At 41.1% G+C, this 25,716-nt stretch overlaps 2 protein-coding genes across 3 annotated transcripts in view; both read left to right on the top strand.

The window, feature by feature from the left end:
• Positions 1 to 18,262, top strand: part of LOC115035557 (latent-transforming growth factor beta-binding protein 2) — a 76,949-nt gene extending 58,687 nt beyond the window's left edge. Inside the window, exons 27-41 of the mRNA XM_029493438.1 lie at positions 631 to 756; positions 971 to 1,090; positions 1,236 to 1,361; positions 2,997 to 3,119; positions 3,857 to 3,985; positions 9,779 to 9,907; positions 10,586 to 10,720; positions 11,724 to 11,927; positions 12,010 to 12,102; positions 12,362 to 12,490; positions 12,767 to 12,907; positions 13,136 to 13,309; positions 13,421 to 13,699; positions 13,823 to 13,972; positions 15,507 to 18,262. Of these exons, the coding sequence (XP_029349298.1) occupies positions 631 to 756; positions 971 to 1,090; positions 1,236 to 1,361; positions 2,997 to 3,119; positions 3,857 to 3,985; positions 9,779 to 9,907; positions 10,586 to 10,720; positions 11,724 to 11,927; positions 12,010 to 12,102; positions 12,362 to 12,490; positions 12,767 to 12,907; positions 13,136 to 13,309; positions 13,421 to 13,699; positions 13,823 to 13,972; positions 15,507 to 15,682 (2,234 nt within the window). The 3' untranslated portion in view covers positions 15,683 to 18,262. The remainder of the gene's footprint in view (positions 1 to 630; positions 757 to 970; positions 1,091 to 1,235; positions 1,362 to 2,996; positions 3,120 to 3,856; positions 3,986 to 9,778; positions 9,908 to 10,585; positions 10,721 to 11,723; positions 11,928 to 12,009; positions 12,103 to 12,361; positions 12,491 to 12,766; positions 12,908 to 13,135; positions 13,310 to 13,420; positions 13,700 to 13,822; positions 13,973 to 15,506) is intronic.
• A 336-nt stretch (positions 18,263 to 18,598) lies between these two features.
• pomt2 (protein-O-mannosyltransferase 2) lies at positions 18,599 to 25,247 on the top strand. 2 transcript variants are annotated; one of them, XM_029493751.1, is made up of 21 exons: positions 18,599 to 19,279; positions 19,366 to 19,450; positions 19,527 to 19,631; positions 19,750 to 19,858; positions 20,066 to 20,174; positions 20,893 to 21,052; positions 21,134 to 21,240; positions 21,321 to 21,403; positions 21,717 to 21,826; positions 21,928 to 21,994; positions 22,088 to 22,148; positions 22,236 to 22,314; positions 22,509 to 22,660; positions 22,739 to 22,830; positions 22,929 to 23,005; positions 23,090 to 23,161; positions 23,257 to 23,316; positions 23,399 to 23,504; positions 23,603 to 23,743; positions 24,221 to 24,332; positions 24,578 to 25,247. In XM_029493751.1, exons 1-21 carry the CDS (start codon positions 19,005 to 19,007, stop codon positions 24,681 to 24,683), a joined length of 2,268 nt encoding a protein of 755 aa, XP_029349611.1. In that variant the 5' UTR covers positions 18,599 to 19,004; the 3' UTR covers positions 24,684 to 25,247. The 2 variants fall into 2 exon arrangements, with proteins under 2 accessions (XP_029349611.1, XP_029349610.1); XM_029493750.1 differs by having other exon boundaries at positions 20,006 to 20,174.
• The last annotated feature ends 469 nt before the right edge of the window (positions 25,248 to 25,716 follow it).

The following is a 25,716-nucleotide window of genomic DNA, read 5'->3' as shown; positions in this document are numbered from 1 at the left end:
TACGGTGGTGTGATTTTCAATGGAAGTGCGGATTTAGCCTGGGAGGAAGATCCACAACTGATATGTGTTTTACAAAACAAGTTTGAGTCCAAGTCAGCCTCTGATAGGATTTTAATGGATGTCTCTGATGCTGTGGAAAATATTGAGGACTTAATTGGAAATGAAGTCAAGCACTCCCCTGCCTTCCATCTATTGCTGTGAGCTCACCCTGTTGAACTTGTTCTGCTCACCCAAAGGCAAAACCGAGCCATCTCAATCACCTAACAATGGTCCACACTATTTTCCAAGTAAGAAATACAATCTGTACCGGCTCATGGAATTTCCAATGATCACATAACATCGAGCCAGTGACTGTTTGTAGATACAGTAATTATACACCACCTGTAATAGCTTGCTGTTTTGGATTCAGTGACTATCCTGCATTCTTATCTTTCCACTCTTTTTAATAAAACACTGTCAGTGCGATGTAATAAAGAGGGCTTTTCTTATTGTATGTTGGGCTGAGTCACAAGGCGCCATTAACTATTTTTAAAAGATAAGAGAGTGAACTGTCAAAAAACTGACTCTTTAAAGGTGCCTTTTCTTTGTATGTTAGCCCATAGTTAACTTTTTTATCTTATTCTGTCTCAGACATTGATGAGTGCCAGACCCCAGGTGTGTGCCCCACTGGTGTTTGCACCAACACAGTGGGCGCTTTCTCCTGCATGTCCTGTGACCCAGGATTTGCAGTGGCACCCAACAGGCTCTCATGTGAAGGTAAAGTGTCTTGGGTTGTTCACTGTAGTCACTAAAATTTACAATGGCTGTGCACGCTACAATAAGAAGTTATTGCTACATGACTTCTCTGACATATTCACTGTGGTCTGGAAAGCCTTCATCAATGTGACAGGCAAATTTGGAGTGTTACCCAGTGATTTACTGCTGGTGTGAATGTGTTGTGCTGATGACGTCTGTGTATGTGGCAATCCAGATGTTAATGAATGTGAGGACACCAGCCTGTGTCTCAGAGGCCAGTGCACAAACACTGTTGGTTCGTACAGCTGCTCCTGCCCTGCTGGTCTGGAGCTGGTGGATGGGATGTCCTGCAGAGGTATACACACACACAAACACACGCACAAGCTGTTGATCACATGATGCATAAGATATACTATTAATGGTCAAACATTTCCAGTGACTTACTTCATACCGGCATCTTGACAGAGCTGTGTGCGTATGTTTGTGCTTGTATGTGACAGACATCAATGAGTGTTTAACCACTATGGGGATCTGCGGAGAAGGAGACTGTCTGAACACTGATGGCTCCTACTCATGTATGTGTCCTGATGGATATACCACCATCAATGGAAGAACTGGGTGCCAAGGTATAGTGACATGCTGAAGCACTAAGACTAATAGCTTTGGGAAATAATTTTTCACATGATTTTTATGACTTTGTGTAATTGGGTGAGGCAGAGTCAAAGTTGGTAATAATGTAATACAGGCTTTTAGCACATAGTGTTCAAGTCATTTTACAGTAACTTTGCTGGCTTGGACAAGTTTCTTCCTGTAGTACAGGCAAGATGATGGAGTGTCCTCACCATTGTGCTCTAGGTGCTGAGGCCTGGGACCGCTGGCATGGGTGTTCAGGCCAGCCTTACTATGTAATGGGCCATGTCCTCATCACTTGTCTAAGGTTACAGTAATGGGGTGGGGGAGGAATGTAGGCTGATCATCAGAAAAGGAAGACTTTTTTTCCCAACAAGTTTGAGCATTTTCTGCCAAAATATATGAAATAACTTTGGCCAGGATGCCAGAATTGAATCAGAGTTATTTCTGGTAGTTGTTGTAGGTAAGTTAAGTAAATAAAGGGATGGCTGGCATTTAAATGTCCCATTATGACATGATGGAGGTAGGGTTGGATCTCTCGGTCTAGGAACCGATAAGACCTCGTTTGGTCCTGTTGCAGACTTGGGTCCCTCCTTGTATAGGGATGTTCTTTTGAGACCTTGGCCTTGGAGTGTGTTAAATACTGTCCCCTGTACCTCCCTAAGCCTGCATCAGGTACTTTGGCTGTTTGCCACAACAAATACAGGGCTCTAATTATACAATAAATCAGCAGTTGTCGTATATTTTCTTGCAGTCCACCATTGTGTGTACAGTGCTGACACAATGAAAGCCAGACTCCTCTAACACAGGGTTTGTGAGTATATGGGAATTTTTTGTCCCCTGATGAGAAATGAGTTTTCGTCAGGGAAGGACAAAATGATGCTTGATGCCTCGACCTGGCCAGTCTTTAAGCAAAACCAGAACATACATAATAAAGACCTGACAGCAGACTGAAACAGTTCTTCACTTGCTCCAAATCATCAGGTTGTGCCATAGACTTGCTCTGCCTTTCAAAAAGACTTTGAAGTCCTTGAATTACCTCCAAAGATATCCAGTCACAGCATATTTATGTGTTTACTTATGGTCTGGAGAATTGATGTTTTTTTTCCTCCCTATCTTTTGCAAGTGGGTGTTTACCTTGTCGTCTCTGAGAGATTCATCTGATTATCAAAGGTTGGAAAAAGAAGACAGACCTTGATTAATTTTCCCCCCGCTTTCTTGCCTTGCCCCCACCTTTTACCCCAGGTCCAAGTACCTTACAAGTTATGTTGTAATGCAGCAATTATCCGCCAATCTATAGGTAATCAAGCATACAGCATTCATTATTAATTCCTATGAGTCGAAGGGAAATGTTCTCAGCCTGAAAAGCTTAGGTAAATGCTTTTATTCTCCCTTGTTTCCTGTTTGCCAGTACACCGATAAGTGCTCCAAATGGCCCATGCATCTTGTGTTCAGACAAGCGCTTAATTACACATTCTTTTTGTGATACATACAAAAAAAGAATTGTGTTTTAATGGAGACAGGATAAATGGGTATATTTTGTGATAGTTAATAAATAACATATCTCAACCCAAACTTTCTCAGATTATCTATGTTTGTCAGCCTTTCTTTTCTGCTTCTCTCTGGCTTAGATGTGGATGAATGCAGTAAAGACAACGTGTGCATTCGGGGGCAGTGCATCAACACTGATGGCTCTTTTTTGTGCTTGTGTGAGGCTGGTTTCAAGTTCAACGCAGACATGGCTGACTGTGAAGGTAAGGATGAATGAAACTCAGGAACAATGTAAGATAAGATATTCCTTTATTTGTCCTACTATGGGGAAATTTGCATTGTTCCAGCAGCAAGTGGATAGTGAATAGAAGAGCAGAATAAAAAGAATATGTACAATAAATGTCCTGTATGTATTAGTAATTATTTATCCCAATTGCTGACCTCAGGTATTGTTTGTCTGAGTAAACACACGTGTCACCATCAGCTGATCATTATGCGGCATTGCGGCTGGAGTGTGCAGTCGGCTATGATTGATTACCTATAGCCAGTTGGGACTGGGCTCCAGTCAAAGTGTTCAAACCTGGCTTAGAGACTTTTCCTCCATAGTGTCAGTACTGAAGGGTGCCTGGATTACGTGGTTGGAGTTGTGAACTCCTTCTCTCCCGAGGGAAGTATGAATGACCCCATTGTGAGCAGGAGGTGTTTCTCCCACTGGAACGTCTCCCTTTAGCTCCTTCACAAGTTCTTTAGTTGCTGTGATAATATTGTTCTTGGCCATTCCTGTTGCCTGCTGCATTTACTGAGGACAGCTACACCACAGGGCCCCTGGCCGACTCCTGCTGCATAACCATTACACTGGAAGCAGAGGAACAGCGAAGGGAATAGTAAAGAGTGTGCGGGGGTGCATGTGTCCACGTTAGTGTCTGATAGCACATGTGGTTGTGCTTGCGCCTGTGTTTGTCAGTCACTAACGAACATCTGTCTGCCTCTCTTTTCACAGACCAGGATGAGTGCAAAGAATTTGGCGGCACAGTGTGTGGTACCTGGCGCTGTGAGAACACCATCGGCTCCTATCGGTGCTTCATGAGCTGCCAGCCTGGCCTTGAGGGAGAAGCAACCGCGGACTGCGGTGAGTGGTCAAACCACATTTAATTAAAAGAATAGCACACACTATTGTGTTAATAAAAACAGTCAGATGTACAGCCCGGCTGTCTTCATTCTCAAAGAATGAGCCTCCCTGTATTTGAAGCATAATTGTTTCTTAATTCAGTCCATTTATCATTTGGCCTGTAGTTAAATACAGACAGAGAGAGGAGAGCAGCCCCAAATCAACTGTCCACCAGATAATGATATCTGCTTGCCATGCTGTCACAAAGAGACTGATGTTCATCAAAAGCTATCAGGTTTCCAAATTCTCCCACACAAGAAACCGTTGGGGAGATGAGAAGTGGCCCCTAAAATTGGGGCACTTTAGAGAAAAACTGCACTGTCACTGAAGGCAGTGTGTGAGTCCAGCCACCAATAATTGGCTCATCCTCTGACAACAGAGCGATTGGAGTGCCTCTGGCAGAGACGCAAGGTGGAACTTGACCACTGCAGTCCTCCTTTTGAGAGGGGATTGCATTTTCAAACTAGTTCATATGGTCCCCTACCTCTTTGTACCCCCTGTGGAGGAGCCTGGTCACGCACATTGGCTGGGTAGGTTTGTAATTATGCTACATCTGGACCCAACAACTGGCCAACAGCAACAGACACATCTCCATGACCTCCAGAATACATGGAGCCTCAGTATGTGTTTACTGGCAGGATTGGACACCTTGTGCTTGAAATATTAATGTGGTTTGTTGCAGAGCAATGTGAGTTTATCTCTCTTTATTTTCTAGTGCTTTGTAGCTTCTTTTTGTCGCTCCCATAGAACCATAAAACAACAAGTTTGGTTCATGAAAGACAAAAACAAAGGCCAAATATTTTGTTCATATTAGGGCAGAATCCAAAGCATCAGATTGGAAAGGCATTTTGGACTAAACTTGGAAGCTCTGGGTGTTTGTGGGTGATTTTTTTGTGTATGTAAGTGTGTGTGTCTGTGTGTACAGATATTCATGTGGATAACTTCTGGTTTTCGCATCCCTGGTTGGATGTTTATGTTCCAGAATATAAAAAAACAGGGACTGTGGGATTGTAACAGTTGTAGTGATTCGCTCTGACTGAGGCACAGCTTCACATATTCTCATAACAAGTTTTCGTTGGACAATCAGTGGATGGAGACTTGGGAGAATATGTTGCTGCATTGCTGATCAGTGACGGATCAGATCTGTACCCCCTCCATCAGCCTGATTTCGGATACGTGCCACTGACTCCTCATTGTACTATATAAAATCTTCTGTCTGGCACAAGCTGGAGGATTCAGGGGCTTGTAGTGTGATAAGGGCAGATTGAAACCAGCTGCTCACCTCAGCAGCTCCTGTCAAAACAAAACACATCAGTGTTGGGCGCATTTCTATGTGATTTAGATATGTTTCTTATAACTGTGCTTAGGGACAAAGACTTCCACTGGCTTAGTGCATGCTATATGTTGCAGTTCATCTTAGCTGACAAGTCCTGTGGAGCACGAGGGAATCTTTAGGTGGGACTTGAATTGACTTGATTGAAAAAGTTACACATTGTCCCCTATGGCATCACAAATCTCCCAGTTTAATGCTTCTGTACGGTTGCCCAGTTATGACTGCGTTTGACCATCTTTCCCCTGTTGCTATGTTGTGACGCCAGTTGTGCGTGTTTTCACTGGACCCCACAACAAATCCTCATACAGCTCAGCATTGACTCACAGCCCTAGTTTTAGAAACAAGCCCTTTTACCTCCAGAAGCCCGACACTATACACAATAGTGGCTTGTTTCACCTCACGATGGGAAGTTGTGGGAGATGCTGCCGTCACCCTAATAAAAGTCCAGGGAGGGAGACTGATTACTCTGGGGCATTTTTGTCTGCTTGTAAAAATCATCAAATATTTAAAAAAAAAAAAGGCCAGACAGTGTAATTTTCTGTTTCTCTGAGGGGCGTTGTTTTATTTTCCTCACTGGCCTTTCGAAGGGGCAACGGTTGTCTTTGGCTCTGGTCACACTGCTCATTTAGATTTAGAGGCCGTGATACAAAAGGGAAAATCAGGTTTTCTCCTCAGCAGAGGGTCAGCCACAACTGTGCTATGAAGGCTGCACTCAGCCCTGTCATGTACAGGGTATGTATGTCTATAATTGTTTTTAGCTTTAACTCACCATGATGGTCATAAATTTTTGCAAACCATGCCTTGTCTTTAATAAGACTTGCCCAGGGCGGAAATTATCTGTGGTCACACTCCTGCCAACCTCCCACCCTCGTAAATGTATAGAAATCTAAAGACTTTACCATGTGTGTCTCTTTGCTCAAACTGTTGCGTGGAGGGAAGATGTTTCTGGTTTGTTTGGGTTTTTTTTTTTTTTTCTTTTTCTTTTTCTGAAAACTTCACACACACACACACACACACGCAATTGGACAGGTTCATCCTCTAAGGGTGATAAAGCTCAATGGCATGTGTCAGTAAAAACGAATACCTCACCTCATCTTTATGTAATCGCTTCATATGGCTCCAATCACACAAGGGGTTGCCCAGCTAATATGGGAGAGGTGTGGGCCGTGGTGGGTGAGCCATAGTCACTAAGTCCTATATTCATGTTACCTGCCACCATGTGTTCTAGATTAACACATGGCGCAGGACCCAACGCATCAGGTCAGAATGGGATAATTGCCTAGTGGGCCTGTATCACCCCTTAACCCCATTCCTCTCATCTCAGCCAAAGCCCTCACCATTTTCCCTGCTTCACCTCTCCCCTTGAGGCTTATTTAAAGCACTGCATGTGTCCTAATGTAACTGATTATTACATGGAAAGACTATGAAAGACAATCCCATGTCCTGCTGATGCAAGTCTGACTTTGGTGGAGTTATCTCATTTTGCATTATTAGTTTTTTTCCACAAACCGTTAGTGCTGCATGTGATGAGCAAGCAGAGTCTCAGGACAGAATAAAATAAATAATAAAAGCCAAACAGCGCTGCTACTAGAACCACTCAGATACGCAGAAAAAAATGAAAGGCTATTAAAATTATTTTGGTCTTGGTGCTCTGATTCCTCTCTGGGATGAAACTTTGATTGCATCTCATTACAACATGTGGTTAACAACAGATTTTGTTCCATGTTACACATGAATGAAATGCTGCCTGCAGACACTGATTATCTCACATATTAGAAGAAAGCTTTCATCACCCTCATCTCAGACCTCCCAGCTGGCAAATGCTGTCATTCCTCATTCCTATCCCCACTTAATGGGCTTCACACTTGAAGAAATGTTCCTCAAACTCTTGATACACAATACCCTTTACCTGATTTTGAGAGTTTTTCTGTTAGAGCTTTGGAATTATGCGTCCTTTATTCTTTACTTAAATGCAAAATACTGAACTACACGACTGCTGCACTATTAGGAGTAGGCATCTCACTCCCCAGCTGCAAAATGCAAATCCAGTGGGTTGGCGTTTTCAGTATGCGTCCATCTATTCTCTCTCTATGATTTTGCAGTCATTTGAGCCCACAAGTCTATTCGAACGATTTTGGTCCCTTTCAGCGTGTCCTGTGAAAGGTTTCACAAATGACAAAGACAATTTTGTCTCCTCCTCAGTTTTATTAGCTTGTGGGAGCCCCTGTCTTTGACCCCGGAGGCATGTTAGAGAAGTGGCCAAGTCAGGACAGGAACACAGAAGATGAGTCCCCTAGCAAGCCTGAGAAAGCAGTTGTCTGTGTTGGAGGGGAAGACTGAGCCTCAGCCAAGGGCTCTGTTCAAATCAAATCAGCTGTGGTTTCCCTGGCCCCTTTCCTTCCTTTCTTCGATGGATGCAACCTTTACGACTGCTCAAAGGCTAAATAAAACAGCTTTAGATGGCATGTGAACAAGTAATACATCAGTTTGTTTAAAATGTCAGAGTTTTTGCCGTAACTGAGGAGATGTGCCCTGAATGAGCTTTGCAAATATGAGGCTGTTAAGTGTAACTGATCAAATTGTAATTTAATTTTATAAATTGTTGTGATTTTACTGTCTGAATTTATTCCATATTTGAAATTGGTCTTCCTGTTTTACTGAATTTCGTAGTCTCTCCAGTGAAATTACTATTAGTCATGGAAACTTTGAATGGAATGGCCATGGAGTGATGTTATGAAACTAAATGTGAACCAATTCATGCTTATGATAAAAAAAGACATATAGGTGCATTCTCTAATTGCTTCAGTGTGGTTCATATCAAATGAGAGGCCTGTTTGTAAATAATTTTCCACTGGCAGAATAACTACATTTCTTTAATCCGTCCATCTATACTACTCATGCATCAGGGTCCCAGGGCTATAATTTGTCATTACTGTGTAGCAGGGCCGGCATACCGATACAAACAACGATTCACACTCATTCGTAAATATGTGCAACTAATTCACCAAATGTCTTTCATCTGGCATGGGGACAGGGAAACATGCAGATTCCATGCAGAAAGGACGTCCAAAGACGAACCGAACCAAGAACCTTCTTGCTGTGAGGCAACAGCACTAACCACCATCCCGCTGAGACACCCTATGTGGCTTCAATTCTAAACTGAAAAGATCACGATGCAATTTCAAACAAAGTTATCAATGAACACCATAAAAACACTGGAACAGATTATCAAGCCATTTAGTATGTCTGGTTATGCTTTAGAACAAGTCAGTTCTCTAAATTATACAGTTCAATGGACCTGTAATGGAACTAAATAAGAAAACAATGTTGCATAAAGACTGACCAGTGGCAATAGTAACCAATCACAGGAAAAAATTCACGTGACTGAAGTGTGATCATCAACGTCCCTGACTCTTTTTTTAAACAATTATAATCAGATCTGCCCTCCAGCAGTATCAGTCTTTGGCCTCTCCACTGTACTCAAGATGCCAAGAAATACTAAATCGCGTATGTCAGAAATTGCTAACAAATGTTGCTTTCAGACAGTGAGTGGTAGGGAATCAGCAGCGTCATTACATGGTCCAGTATTAACTGTCTCCATATTCATGTCTCTCTCTCTTTTGCTCTCTCATACATTGACACATAGCAGTTTTGCTCCACTGTGTTTATTAGGGCCCAAGCATTGACCGTGCGAGAGCCCTATTGCATCTATAATGATTATTATTATTCATGTTGCCTTCTGATTTATTCTCAAACAAAGGAGGAACTATTGGGGTTGCCGCCTGCCAGATTTGATTACTAACTACTATTTTGGGCCTAACATCAAGTCTTACAGTTTGCCTATAATCCATTCATAGGATCATTTACATTTTTAAGGACATTTACAGCTGACCTCACTTTGGTTTAAACTGATTTCATTGATTGAATTGAAGCACTTCCTGCCAGACCACTGTCGAAAACCTTTTCACAACAAATCAGAGCCTTCATCCAGCTCCAGGCGCTTGTAAAATGTCTTTGAGAATGCTGGCTGGAAGCTGTAAACTCCTCCATTGCTGACACTTTTCCAACGTCCCACTGACATAAGTGTCACTTCTCACTTCATTAACACAACCAAAAAACATTTACTTTACGACTTTCCAGTACATCCAAAGACGTGCTGATGCAGAGAGAAAGCCCCGAACCTCCCCTGAGTAATTGGCACACACCACTGTTTGAAAACCACCTTAATGAATTGTCTTCATTTCTACACTGTGTCTTATATGTTATGATGTAAGTGATTTCTCCTGTTATTGTCAGAATGGTAGTGATGTTTATTTTGGATAACCCATGCCGTGTTTACTGAGGCGGTTTGAATGTCTATTATGTAGACTGACAGTGTAAATATTAATGTAGCGCTCACCTCTCTGTGTGCGCTGGCCTAGATATTGATGAGTGCATCAACGAAACCATCTGTGGGAACCATGGCTTCTGTGAGAACACGGATGGCTCCTTCCGCTGCCAATGTGACCAAGGCTACACCAACCCACTAGAAGATACCAGCAGATGTGTTGGTGTGTATTTGCTCTTTAAACAGTATTCAAGAACAGTAAGTTAAATGGCAAGCCTGGTGATATTTTCAGGTTTCTTTTTGTCAACAAATCCATGAAAATAACTGAGCCAATTTTATCTACGGCCAAAACCAGATACAGCTTTTTCCACCAGAGAAAGTTATTGTTGTTTAAAAAACAATAAGGAACATAATAGTAAGTCACAGTGGATGACATTAAGGAAAAGCACTGTAATGACTTGTTTACACATTATCCTGTTTTCCACAAAACAACAAATCTGAATTAATATGCCAGTGACTAAAATTGGAAGCAAAATGCCCACTGAAAATGGGCATGAAGGTGATGTTTTGTTTTTGTTTTATTATTTTTTTTTATTCAGATATATATTTGATGGATCCAATGGATTTTGGGGAGCTACAAAAAATCATAAAGTGTTGGACAGCGTAGAAAAAAAGATTTGTTTTTTGGTTGACCCATCTTCATAGAAAATGATGTTACAAATGTTTAATAACCAGTATTTTAATAAGTATATATATGTATAATAAAACTTTTTATCATAGATATGATTTTATTTATGTCAATGATGGTTATTTCTTGTCCAACTTGACTTAACCATGGTGATAAATTATTGCATGTGTGCCAGATTCTCTCCTGACCATCCTCCTCTCCTGTCTACCACAGACGTGAATGAGTGCGAGATGAGCTTGGCACTGTGCGGAGAAGCCCTGTGTGAGAACGTCGATGGCAGCTTCCTGTGCATCTGCCCCAACGACAATGAGGAATTTGATCCCACCACCAATCAATGCCGCTCCCTGGGTAATACAGCAGGACTAGCACTCACAGTGACTCACGGGACTGAATTCTCCATCCCATTATCGGGAGACGTAGTTTTCCCTGATTTAATGAGCCATCTCTCATTATCCAAACAACAAGGTTGACGATGTGCACATAACTTAACTTCATATCGCTTAGATTATCTTTTGACCTGGCCATTTCCATTTGAAATATAGGCTATGGTTGCCTACAAAAATGTTTACTGGCCTAATCCATCAGACAAAATATGAAGTAACTCCTCCAGGGGAGCCAAGCAAAAGCCCTAAGGCCCTACTTGCTGTTAACCAATATCTTCACCAAGACAAACAAGGACAAGGTGTAGTTATTGGCAAGTACCACTAAAGACACATTGCTCACTTCCGTATTGAAATGAACCTGAGTGCAGACATTGCAGATATACATGTAAGTATTGCATTTTCAGATCGACAGAAAGAGCCTTTTCAGTCATGGAAATCATATCTCAGGCTTGATAGGCGTTTGTGTACACAAATTGGTCGTATTTACATTATTAAGCGGCGCACCCGTTGCAAGGATGTTTTTCCTTCTGCCTGGGCACTAAACCCCAGCTATGCCTTTGTGTACCTTTTTGCCGCATTGCTCTGTTTGCTTTTGACGTGTGTTAATCAATCATGTGAGAGTGAATGGTGTGTTGACTCACAAGCCAGTGTTTCCATTTGGCTAAGCCAGCAGCTTAAGGGTGAAATGCCTGAGCCCATGCCTTTGGACAAATGAGCAGGATCAGCAGTGGCAGGCCAGGGTAAGGCGCTACCTGCTTGAGCCATGTGCACATACTCATCAGTGAATGAATAGTGGAGGCCACTTGATGCTTCTGGGGTTTGAGGATGTGCTACTGAAGTGTCAGCTCTACAATAGCTCTGTGTACTCTGAGATCCCACCTCTACAGCTTTTCTGAACGACTCAATCCCTTTGCTTATTTCTGGCATCCCCGTACTAAAGAGATACTTTCTTTGTCCACCTGCCTTAGGTGCTGACCCTGACATCACTGCTGAAGTCCATCCATCTGTTGCCTCACCTGAAGAAAGGAAAGAGTGTTACTATAATTTGAATGATGCCAACTTCTGCGACAATGTTTTGTCACGTAACACCACCAAACAGGAATGTTGCTGCACGGTGGGGGCGGGATGGGGGGACAACTGCGAGATCCATGCCTGCCCTGTCCCAGGAAGAGGTACAACAGGAGGCTTATGATCTACATTTAGACATCATCTCCCCTTTGCACTTCAGTAATGGAGCCATTTCTTATTTTCCAGATGATTTTAACCAGTTGTGCCCTCATGGTAGTGGATTATTATCCCAGCCTGTTTCTTCGACACAATCTTTTGGAGAACAGCATCCTTATATAGGTACCCTCTTATTTTATTGATGGTTTCCATTCCACACGATAGCCAAAAACCTAGATTTAAAAGGCTGCTTCAACAGTGAGCTAATGTTGCATGAGATACCTACATTCATTTTTGTAATCACAGTGCGGCCTTGACAGCTTTCAGCAAGAAGAAGGAATGGCATTGAGCCAAGTTTTCAGTGTTTTAGCAAGCAGAGAGATTAGTTTCCCTATCACCACTATCACCACTGTAATGCCAAAATATGAAACTTTCTTCTCAGATGCAAATGAGTGTGAGATGTTTGGATCAGACATTTGTAAGAATGGACAGTGTTCAAATCTCTTTTCTACCTATACCTGCTTCTGCCGCTCTGGTTTCTACTACGACAACATCCGACTTGAGTGTGTGGGTAAGAAATTATATTATTTACATTTTCAACATCAGAAAATATTATTATAAAACTGACAGAAAACCTGGGCTCAATCCATCCAGCATCCTCAACCAGTATGAAATACAACCCACTGCGAATGCTGCAATCAAACATATTCTTAACAGAATGTTGATATTTTTTTTACATCATATATGGTCAAGTTTGTATAGTTATACTATTGCATTGAAATATTTATATTTTGAATTCTACTTCTGATTAATGTCTGTGTGCCTCTCTTCATGTATGATCTTTTAGACTATGATGAGTGTGCATTTGGAAATGCCTGTGAGGATGGCGTGTGTGTCAACACTGCAGGGTCTTTCAACTGTTTCTGTAGTCCTCCATTAGTCTTGGACAGCACACGGCGGCGCTGCATTAGCGTCAACATTACAGGAGGTGTGACTCGAACTCAAACGCACATGTTTTTGCTTTTGTAAAGTGACAACAAAAACTGAGAAGGTTATTGCTTTTACTATTGTTTTCTCCTTTCAGCTACTTTGTGATAGGTGGAGGTAGGGTTCAGTACAGTCCCTACAGAAGCATATAGACCCTTTTCATTGCAATGAGTGATTGTAATGGACATTTTCAGTTTCATTGGCAATAAAGGTTCATTCTGTCTCCCAGAAACTCTAGAGCCTGATCATGATGTACACATGGATATTTGCTGGCAGCGTCTGGAAGGGGACAACATGTGTGCAGAACCCCTGCAGGGGCGGAGGACTACATACACAGAATGTTGCTGCCTGTATGGTATTGCCTGGAGTGGACAGTGTGCTTTTTGTCCCAGGAGAGACTCTGGTGAGAATCAGGATGTGCATAAGAATGAGCTTACTCTGTTCTTTAAGTATATTTATATTAGCACTGTGAATGCCCAATACATAACTAATCCCTGTATGTCATTATATTCAGAGGACTATGCAATCATGTGCAACCTGCCTCGGAGAGGCGATTCAGACAGTCTACGGGAGCGGCAGCCATACGAATATGGTCTGGAGGGGCCAGAGGATCCTGCAGAGCCCTTTGTTCCTCCATATTGGGACAGTTATGGCAGCCCTGCAGGACCTTTTGATATTCCTGAAAGTGTCCCTCTCTTCATTGACAATGACTACAGCATTCAACAGCCACCTGTCCATGTCCCGATTCCTCAACCACAGGAGAACCAACCAAGACCAGTGGATTCTTATGCAGGTATATTCATCCTGTTTATACATGAACATGCTGTACAGTATTTCATCTGCAATACGATCACAGGAATGTATTTTACAGCCAGAGATGAACTAGGTTTTTGATTTTGCTCCATATCTCTATCAGAGCGCTATGAGGGCTTTGAGGGTCTCCAAGCTGAGGAATGTGGAGTTCTCAATGGATGTGAAAATGGTCGTTGCGTTCGTGTACGAGAAGGCTACACCTGCGACTGCTTTGACGGTTACGAACTTGACCTTAACAAGATGGCCTGTGTAGGTAGGTTGTATCCCCAGCAATTTTTGATTTCTTTCTCAGCAGGCCACCCACATGCAGACTGTGTGCCTCAAGTAAAAAGGTCCAGGGACTTCCTTGAATCAATATAGAATCACTTCATTTAATCTTGTTTCAAAATGTGGTGTTGAATCATGACCTCAAACCGCAGTGAACTCTTCCTGCAGGTTTAAGACCTTTGGAACTAGATCTTTGGTTGATTTCAGAGAGGTAACCCGTCATGCAGTATATCATCATGCTCAAGGAGAGGCTCCAAATTGAACAACCTTGCATTAAGTTATGTTTTATGGGAAACTAATGAAAGCGGTGAACTCCTCAAAACCACTGCTTGTTACCCTTTGGTCTGAAATTCTCTCGTTGTATACTGCCAAGAGTAAGGAGGCCTTGAATCTCAGCCACTCAGTGTATTACATGAGATATTATATCTTTAAAATGTACTTTGTTTGTTTTGTAAGAAAGTGAGGCTGTCTTATTGTAATGAAATGTTGTGTTTAGAATATCCTGTCTGCGTACAAGCTTATCAACTCCAAGGCCAGCCATTTTCCCAAGGAAAGTGATTGAATTCCAACACTGTGGAAACACAATTTGTGCGTTGCCTCCTTTTATAAATATCACCACTAGCACTTCCCCAAAAGAACATGACATAAACATAAGAAGGGTCATTTGAGATTGACTGCTGTGAAATGACATTTAGACCTCCCATACTGGGAAAGGGGGAAAACATTTTTTGAAGGCCAAAATGAAACGTAACCCAATGCACTGTTAATTTTAACATCACATGAAATATTCAGTGCTCAATGTGACCATGAAAGTTCAGGGCCTAGCCAGTCAACATGAAACATGACAGCATGTTTGAATAAAGTTGCACAAGATGAGAAATTATGCAACATTGACACTCTGTACCTCTTAAGTTCAACTTTGGGGGGACTGAATTAAAACAGCTTTGTTTATTGCTCACAAGAGTGTCCATTTAGTAGCTGTTCTGAGGCTTTTGATAAGATCACATAATTTTCATCAGCACATGGATTTTGCAAAAATGTTATGGGATTGTATAGAGTTTCAACTAATGGTTATTTTTATGACTGATTAATCTTCATCCCACTTCCCCAATTCTTTTTTTGTTCAAATCAAATGTCACTCAAAAAACCCCTAAATACTCGATTTACAATCCACTCATTTGCTGGAGCCACACATTAATGTTGATAAGTCATAAATTGATCATCAAAACAGTTATAGTTACATTTTTTGTCATTTTTTTCCACGTTTTTTACTCTGCATTGACAATTTTTCTCAGAGTATTTGAAACTTAACGAAGACCATTGGGTATGATAGAAAGCTCGAGAGAAACTACTGAAGGAACCTTTAGAGTGAAGTTATTTTGTGAACTAAGAAAGAAAGAATCATTTGTGTGAAACCTCTAATACCCATAAGGCTACTCAGCAGCAGATGTGATGCATTCAGCTGTTTCAGCTGTCAAACCTCCCTGGTGACTTACAACTTTTTTGTCCTTTTCCCGCAGACATAAATGAGTGTGAGGACATCAGCGACAAGGTGCCCTTGTGTCAGAACGGGCATTGCACCAATACAGAGGGATCCTACAAGTGCACCTGTTTGCCGGGCTTTGTGGCTTCTGCCCAACCACACAAATGCATCCCGACAATCCCAGAGTCTGGGCTTAGGGAGACAGGAAACTGAGACAGTGACTGCTGGAGCGCTGGCTCGTCATACTCCTTCAAAGATCAGCTTTTATGCACCCCTCTGCCTTTTTTCACCCCAAGGGCCTGGCACTAAACCTCCAACAGTAATGGCAAAACGTCCAAACCCATTGCCCCACACACACACACACACACACACACACACACACACACACCCATTTTCCTTCAGCTCAAAACACATCAATGTCCCCATATGCAAGAGGACCAGGAATACAGTGCAGTGAATGTATTACATGGGATTCAGTATTCACTAGATATCCATTTGCCTTAAAGGGATTTTGTGGACAGTTTTTTTTTTTTTATTATTCAATAACCCCAGGCAATTTGATATACAGATATATTTCCACATTATTTTCTCTGTCGCTTTTTTTGTTGTTATTTATTTCATCCACAACTGGCCTCTGCAAACTAAGAAACTCACATTTTTCAGAGGGTATACGCGTTTCCTCTCAATTATTTGTCAGTTTATACAGAGGCGACGTGGGGAGATAATTTTGTAAAAGAAGGAGGAAGGAAAGAAGGAAAGAAATCAGCCACTCATAAAATAGCTTGTGCATCACTGCCAAACCTCTTCCTGTTATTGTTTCATTCAGTCATTTTAATTACCTTTGGCCTTGGACTAAATGGACGGCAAGGTTGACAAAAGTCACAAATTCTAAGAAGCACGTTCTCCCACAGCTGCCTTTCTGCACTTCAAGATTTACTACAAGCTGAAGTTGAAGAATTTCTGGATTAAGCAAGTGAGAAGTCAGCAGAGCCAAACTTTCCCATAAAAAGCTTCAGCCTTTATGTGGACATGGAAAAACTGTAGATGTATATGATGGTCTATGTAATGTTTTGAAAAAGGTGCAATTGGTGTAATTTGCCTTCCTCTGTTTCACATCATTAGCACAATTTTAATACAAGCAATGACTTCGGAAAAGATGGACTCAGTTGCTTAATCTTTTTTTCTTTATAACAGTATTAACGTGCTTTACACTTAAATCAGATGCACCATGACTTATCGAATTTTGATTCTATGCTGCCCTACAGTCCAACCTCTGACCTTATTAGAGGGTACATCAGTTGAAATTATCCACAAATACCACTGTCCTAAGTCAGACTTTGTGCTCCAGTGTCACACAGGCAAAAGGATTTCTCATTCAGCTGCAATGCAAATGGATCCCATCTGTCACATCAGTCCACCTGAATACATGTAAAGACAAAGGTTTTGGTGGAGAGGTTTGGTTTATTTTGTACAGATCGAGTACTATATATTTTTTTTTTGTTACATATTCTCTTAATGCATTATAACACAACCAATATTTTTGTTTGACATAAAACATAAAGTGTAAGAAAATTATGGCATTATAACTGTAGATTTATACATGTCTGTAAAAATGTTTTTTAAAGCATATCTTTTTATGTATGAGGAGAGTGGCTGACACTGTACCAGAGGAACTGTGTGTATACCCTGCCCTGTGGAGCAGAAAATGAAATATATTTTTTGGAAGTGGCGGCACTGTTCTAATCACAGACATTTTGTCTCTTCAAGTTCTTTAAAAAGCTTTTGAAATGCAAGCACCAGCATATGTGCATCACAACTTTATGGCTAAATATTAGTAATTGTGAACATTATTTCTTTCAATATCTGTTGGGTCCTTTTGTCATGAATGTATCATACACAGTATCCGCCTACATATTTGGTTTCTAAATCCTTCTCAGCCCTTTTTGTCATTATATTCAGGTTTAAGAAAATTATGGCATAATTTGTCGGAAAGACTGACCCTCTCTTGAGAAAGCTCAGCAACATAAAAGATGAATTCCAACCTTGGAGGATGACTTATGCCCTTAACCTGCATTCATAATCTACAAATCTACAGTTGTACAGATGTTCTCCCTTGATGTCCACTGTATTTTACTGTTCTATTGAAATCATTACCTGAACGGACCAGAAGTCTTACATTTAGGGTGAAGGTGGAATATTTACAGCCTTTCAAAATGGCAAACAACTTGAGATAAATGTCTTGTAATTTTGTGATCATTGGAAATATCATGCCCATTCATCTTGTTTACCTCCTGACTGTAATCACTATCAGTCATGAAAATAAAAACATAAAAAATATACATCTCTAACAGTTTACTATAAAAAAAATCCTACCAACATACCTCACATTTCCTCATAGTGATTTACTGCTTTAAAAACATTTTTTGTGGTATTCCTTGAATAGTTTCACGCAGGTAGGAACATGGATTTCTGTCACATTAGTATGTAACAAAATGATGACCCCATTTAGGGATTTAGTTTATAAAGAAGATCTTTATTTAATTTTGAATTATATGAAGGCAAGATATTGAATGTCAGTGTTCAAGGCAGAGCTAATTTTAAGATTTTAAGTAATTTGACAAAGAAAGAACATAAGGCTTTTATATAAATGCCTAATCTAAAAACCTCTGCCTAAGAGATGTAATAATAATAAGAAGACAAGAATAATAAGCACAATGTGTCGATATTTCTGTATTCTTGTTAGATGTGATGAAGCAGAGGCATTAAGTAGCACAGTACTTGAGCCAATGTGTTTGACTGATACTATGAACCGCAGACTGTATATAAACAGTCTGTTCCCTGGAACATAAATAAATCAGAACTGGGGAGCAAGTATCTTGTATTCACTGTATCTCACGAAAAGAATAATAATAAAAAAAAAAAAGTTATGAAAATCATTTATCATACAATGTTTCCCTCTAGTGGCCGAAATAAACGAAGCCCTCTCACAGCCTGTTCCCATTGGCTAACCGAGGATCAGGACCTGCTCCAGAGGGATTGTGGGGAATGGCGTTTGTCCTGGCATACAGAGCCCCCATCAACAATACAAAGGAATACACTTCCCAGGATCCCCCTCGCCTTTTACGTGCGTCGTGGACTGGAGGTACAACCTCTCATGCTCTCGTTTTGCTACAAATGTGACTCCTTGAATTACAAGTGGGTAATTTTAGGGGACAGACAGAGGCGGATTTTATGTTTGTTTGCTGTTGTTTATTACAGCTTAAGGCCGGATGCTTGGTTATAAACAGGAAGCTGTAATAAGTAGGTTACTGATAAGAAAACACCGATAGCTTGGCGGTACTGTAACTAATATTGTGTCTGACAGTTGAGAGGAGCGACAGTCACTGTCCGCGTTAACTCCTTCGGTTACTGGTGCTAATGAAGCCATCTGACCCTAAAACATGCATCTCTGATTCAGTAGCTGCTGGTGGATGACTCTGTATTTTTACCACAATATTGGCCCTTACCTGGCGGGGTCTGGTCATTTTACGTCCTCATGGCAAAAGGAGAAAGCATTACACAGTGGAACAAATCAGGGGACACTTCAACACTCCGAAACAGGAAAAGCTTCCCCACATCAGCCCCAAACACTCCTGTGTCCAAGGGCCAAAGCTGTCCAACAGGAAATGACGCCCAGTCCTCCAATGGGACATCTGCTCAGTTCTCCAGCAGGCTCAGTGACAGACACATGTGCACAGTGTTGCTGGTGTTGGTCGTTGGGCTGTCTTTCTCCACACGCCTCTATAAGATAACAGAGCCCCCTCATGTGTGGTGAGTAAATGTCCCTTGGAAGCACAAACATTGTTCAGAGCATTGTAGTATCCTTTTTTTTATGATGACTTACTGTGATGTTTCAGCTGGGATGAGACGCACTTTGGAAAGATGGGGAGCTACTACATTAACAGGACCTTCTTCTTCGATGTCCATCCTCCTCTTGGAAAAGTGAGATGTCAGATTCTCCCTTTTTTTTTTATGTATGGTAACGTCTCTATTATTAAACTCTTGCACTCTGTCCTAGATGCTGATCGGTCTAGCTGGTTACATGACTGGATATGATGGCACCTTTCCTTTCATGAAACCTGGAGATAAATATGAACACCACAACTACTGGGGGATGAGAGGGGTAAGCCACTTTCCTCCACGGAAAAACTGCTCTTTGGCATCCTCTGACAATGTGAAGTAAATAAGAAAACATCGTGTTATGACTGCTGATGAGCCTGTCCGGCCCTTTTGCCCTCCAGTTCTGTGCTGTGCTGGGCTCCTTGCTCCCCATCTTTGCCTACCTCATAGTGCTGGAGTTGTCTCGGTCTGAAACTGCTGCTCTCATCGCTGCCTCTCTGCTCATATTTGGTGAGGAACAATCAAGAATTTGGCTAAGTTGCAAAACACTGACATACATATTATTAAAAAAAAAAATATATATATATATATATATATTATAATTTGATGAATACCTTGTATCTCAAATTCAGTTGAAAGGTTAAAATATATTTATAGGTCTAGCAGCATGCAGTCGTCCTGTTGAGCATAAAGCTGTAATTAACGTCCTCCTGACAGACACTGGATGCATCACCATATCCCAGTACATCCTGTTAGACCCTATACTCATGTTCTTCATCATGGCGGCAGTGCTTAGCATGGTCAAGTTCAACCAGCAGGTCTACAGGTAGGTGGAACTTGCTGTTGGTGATTTACCCCCCTGTGCTAGCCAGAGCCAGAGACTTTGTGTTCTCAGGTTGTCTGTCTATTCTTTTGTTCCCTGAGTTCAATGTGAAGGTGCAAACAGACAGTTGGACTGTAGGATGAACTGATTTTGTGCACATTTCAGCTGTTACCAATACAAAACAAACAAACACAACAAAAAGTTAATAATTTAATTAATTTTGGATAACCATGACATTAACTAGTCTGAGTTGAAGGAGAATCAAGCTTGTCTTTTACTGTGTAGATCTGAAACTGTGGCTGATCAAGAGTAAACACTGATGACTTCTTAAATTACTCTTTATCATATCAATTAGTTTGCCATGAATTAACAAATTTTCAAGTCATACACGCCATATAGTCACTGCATATATTTTTATCTTTTACACTTTAGAATCATTCTGATTAAACCCTGCTGGTTTTCTTTTTTAGATTTACATCTGTGATGCCCCGTCGACAACATGTGTCTCTGTTTTGGGAGATTTTGGGGATTAATTAAATGATTGTTTAAAAAAGGATCTAACATTCTTGAAACACAACCAGTATCTTTCAGTTAGAACAAATCTTATGATGTTGCTTAATGGTCCTATTTTAAGCATAAAATGAAAAGCCGACATTTCTCTTGCTCTTTTATCTTTTTAAGTAAATACACTTGATTATTCCCTGCTTGCTTGTGTCTACAGGCCCTTTAGTGCATCCTGGTGGCTGTGGCTGGTGCTGACTGGTGTAAACCTTGCTGGAGCGTTGGGGGTGAAGTTTGTGGGTCTGTTTGTCATCCTCCTAGTTGGACTGAACACAGTCTGGGACCTCTGGAGACTCTTGGGAGACCTTAGCCTATCTCTGGTGAACAAACAGAACATTTTAATGGTGCCGGTAACAACTGCTTGATATTTGGCTGTTCCTCTGACTACTGTTTGACCACAGGTGGACATCGCAAAGCACTTTCTGGCTCGGGTTGTGGGGCTCATCCTGTTTCCACTCTTTTTCTATGTGACAGTATTTGCCATCCACTTTGTTGTGTTGAACAAAAGGTGAGTTTTTCTTATTGTTCGGTTCACAGAATATTTTCCAGACGCCTGCTTGGGTCATTGAGATTGTCCTCTCTCAACAGTGGACCGGGAGATGGCTTCTTCAGCTCTGCCTTTCAGTCTCGTCTAATCGGGAACAACCTGCACAATGCATCAATGCCTGAGTGTGAGTCCCAAACACATACGTGAATAAAACCACATGGTGCTGCAGCTGTGTTTACTAAAGCACTAATAAGAAAAGATGTGAGGGAGGTCAAAGAGAAGCTTGGGCATTCCTTGATTTCTGATGACAGCCAGATGGGCTGAAATATTTGCTTTATAAGGTTACAAAGCAAAGATTTACTGTTGAGGTTTACTTTTCTCTCTTATGCTCAGTCCCATAATTAGCTAGTGTCACTTTGAATAAATCTTAAAAAGGCATTTTCCATTTTATGTACTGTGTTTTAATGATGTGGTCTTCTTGATATCTTATGATGTAGACCTGGCATATGGCTCCACCATTACTGTGAAAAATCTGCGTATTGCTGGAGGCTATTTACACTCTCACTGGCACTTATACCCAGAAGGAGTGGGAGCAAGGCAGCAGCAGGTCAGGCTTCAGGTTCAGCTAAACTCCACATAATGTTACTAATACTTTTCATAAGAATAATTATTCTAAATAAGCTGTTGTCCTTGTTATTTTCTTTACAGGTGACAGCCTATCTCCACAAGGACTACAACAATCTGTGGCTTGTCCACAGACAGAATAGTAATGAATGTGAGATAATTAGGTCAGATTACCCTTCATTGATATCACATACATTTATTTAAGTCATAAGTTTATGTTTCTCTCTTATTTATCTTTATTAAGCTCAATCTCCAACCCCTGACCTGGTTCGCCATGGTGACATCATTCGACTGGAGCACAAAGAGTATGTACGACATTAATGAAACGTATTACTTAATCCCAGTTTAAATCATAAAATCTTTATTTCATGTCTATAATGTGGTGCCTGCAGAACAACTCGCAACCTTCACAGTCACCTACATGAGGCTCCTTTGACCAAGAAACACTTCCAAGTTACAGGCTACGGCAATGTGAGTGTATCCCACCATATCTTAATCCCAACAACTGTGTCATGACATGTTACAAGATGCCGTGGTAAAATTGACCTCTCACTTCCGTTCAGAGATGCCAAACGGTTTGGGAACACTCACATCCGATTGTGTTTGTCATTATATCTTCATATGCCCTGACCTTAACACACTGTTGTCTCTGTGTGTGGTGTTAGAATGGCACAGGGGACGCTAATGATCTGTGGCAGGTGGAGGTGTGTGGAGGTCAGAAGGGTGACCTGGTGAAGGTGCTCCGCAGCAAAGTCCGCTTCCTACACCGAGCTACCGGCTGTGTGCTTTACTCTTCTGGCAAGACTCTTCCAAAGTGGTAAACAACCCTGACTTAACATCCTCTTAGCTTGATGATTCTTTGTTTTTGTGTACTATGAGCTTTGTTTCAATGTAGGGGCTGGGAACAGGTGGAGGTGACCTGTAGTCCCTATTTGAAGGAGACTCCAAGCTCTCAGTGGAACATTGAAGATCACATCAACCCCAAATGTATGATGAACTCGTTGTTTGTGCTATCTTGTTGTATTTATATCTTAATCGAACACTAACCAATTTAATATTTTAAATTTTTCTCTGTGTTTTGACAGTGCCCAACATCAGTCTGTCTGTGCTGAAGCCTCATTTTCTGGAGATCTTACTGGAGTCCCACATTGTTATGATCAGGGTAAGAGAATTTGTGAAAGCTCGTCTCATAGAACATGTTTAGACATACATTTTTTATTGAGACCAAAAAAATTTATAATTCCAGGGTAACAGTGGCTTAAAACCCAAAGACAATGAGATGAACTCCAAACCCTGGCACTGGCCTATCAACTATCAGGTATACTGACTGATTCATGGTTTAATGTTTTTTGTAAAAAAAAACAATGGGTGATTATTTTTAACTGCAGATCTTCTGGTCTTATTTTTGTAAAGGGCCTAAGGTTCTCGGGTGTGAATGAGACAGAGTATCGTGTTTACTTGCTGGGGAATCCTGTAAGTCAAGTCTCATTTTCCTGTTGGTGCTCCTCTCTGACCGGTATCCATTCAAACCTCATCATTAAATATTCTCTCTCAGGTGCTCTGGTGGATGAACCTGGCCAGTTTGGGATTGTATCTGATCATGGTGGCAGTGGCCTCAGTCGCCCTCCAAAGAGGTTTCTCTTTGAGCCAAAAAAGAAAAGGTATAATTACTCATGGTGGCAAATTTTCGTTCTGAAAACTCCCGGTTGCATTGGGAATAAAAGGACGTAAGTGTTCTGCACTCCACATTGTGTTTCAGAGCACTCCCATGTGCTTATGAGAGGGGGAGGACTGCTTCTCCTTGGTTGGCTGCTTCACTACGCACCTTTCTATACTATGGGTCGTGTCCTCTACTATCACCACTACTTCCCTGCCATGCTCTTCAGCAGCATGCTTACAGGTATCACATCCATTCATGGAGCAGAGGTAAGGTGGTGAGACAGGTGAGAGGGAGTTGAAGGGGAGGGGATGTTTGGCAGAGCTCCTGCATAAGTTGAAAGAAGTATTTTATCAAATTTAATATTAAATTGCTGACCTTAACCTTTCTGAGGATATTATTATTTCCTTTGCTCATTAAATCTAGAACGCACCCCAGATTCATCAAGATTGCACACTTTCATTACTATCGGGTCAACCCAGTGATAGTTGCCTGTGCTGTTGTTGCAAACAGAATGTGCCAGTGACTGACTTTAATGATAAAGGTCATCCAGATCACAATCAAATATTGATTGAGTGTTGTAGCTCCACCTAAATTTTGTCTGACATAGTCTGAGGCTTTCAAAACCCTTCTGATAGAAAAAGCTGACTTTGTGGTCAGGTATTTTGGGTTCAAGCTTTGTGATTGTTTGTTTGTTTCTTTCTTTCTTTCTTCCCCCAGGAATTACACTAGACATTTTATTAAAAAGTGCTGACTTGCTGCTCCGCCCACCTTACTCTGATTGGCTGCAGCGAGCCGGGCAGTTGGTTCTTCTGTTTACTGTTCTTCACAGGTGAGCTGACCATTGGAAATATAAATGTGAAAGAAAAACATTTAGCACTGGTTTGTCAACTGTATAGGGTTAGGGTTAGTAGAACGTCTCTTGTATTGAATGAGGTTTCTAATGATTATAAATGTGATTTTTAACCTAATTTTCCTTTGTTGCTCCCAAAAAGCCCCCCAAAACATTGGTCCGCTTGCTTCTATCTGCTTCTTTGACTTTGGGTAAATCACTTTAATCCTTTCCCTGTCTGTTAGTTTCTACCTGTTCCATCCACTCTCCTACGGCATGACGGGTCCTCTTGCACACGAGCCGGGCAGCAGCATGGCTGGCCTGAAGTGGATGGACTCCTGGGAGTTTTAGACAACTTTCCATGAGAATGACACTAATGATGGGATGTATCTGTAACTGCTCTGCAGATGAGGGACTTTTCATAAGGTATTGATAGTGCAGACTATTCTGCTACCAGTCCAAGTATTTATCTCTCAACATTTCCAAGTATTGCCATGTAAAGAAAGCTTGACCAGAGTGACTTGAGTCAGAATATACAGAAGTTGTGGAATATTCGAGACTAAAAATCCAGACACGTGGTGATCACCAAGCTGCCTTAACTCACAGCACATCTTACATCCTGAACAAATTATGTACTGCATGTGTCACAATAATAAGCTAAAGTGCCTGGAACTAGTGACAGAAATGAGGAAACATTTAAATGCTGCATCTCTCCAGTTTTGGAACAAACGTTTTTTGTTAGATGGTTGTAGGAGGTACCCTTCTTGGTTTTTTCTGTATGCTTGAAGTTAGTCTGTGTTATTTTTGTACTGTATTAAGACAAAAACTGTTTAGACCTCTGTTTTAACACATTAAGACTACTGCTAACTCTCAGTGTTGTGTTCAGTGTGATCAATAAACTATGACATTCTTTTAGTCTGGTCTAACTTATCATTATATCATCAGTGTTTCATCTTCTACAACCTCACCAATATCTATTACTTGGTAACCCCTCTATCAATCTGATGAAGTAATGCTACATGTGTGTTCAAGACATAACCTGTGCAACACAACAGTCCACAGAGTCATGTTCACTGTTGACTACAATATTGCCAGCTACGATCAAGCTACAACCATTTAACTCTTGAAGATTATAAAAGATAGATAAGAATAATAAAAAGAATATCTCATTGTATCATATTAGGTTTGGAAGTACAGATGATATTTATGCCCTATCATATTCCATAAAAAAGTATGCATTTATTTTGTGGGGTTTTTTTAATTCAATGTGACTGTACTTGATCTTTAGTGGGACACTGTTAATGTGTGAATTAAAATTAGACAATGTACGCATTCCCTGATAGACAATAATGAAGTGATGGTACCGTCGTGCTGTGTGTGGTTC

This window comes from Echeneis naucrates, chromosome 22 (assembly GCF_900963305.1).
Source record: "Echeneis naucrates chromosome 22, fEcheNa1.1, whole genome shotgun sequence".
NCBI lineage: Eukaryota > Metazoa > Chordata > Actinopteri > Carangiformes > Echeneidae > Echeneis > Echeneis naucrates.
Note: the sequence above shows the minus strand (reverse complement) of the source record. Positions and strands in the feature narration are given on the sequence as shown.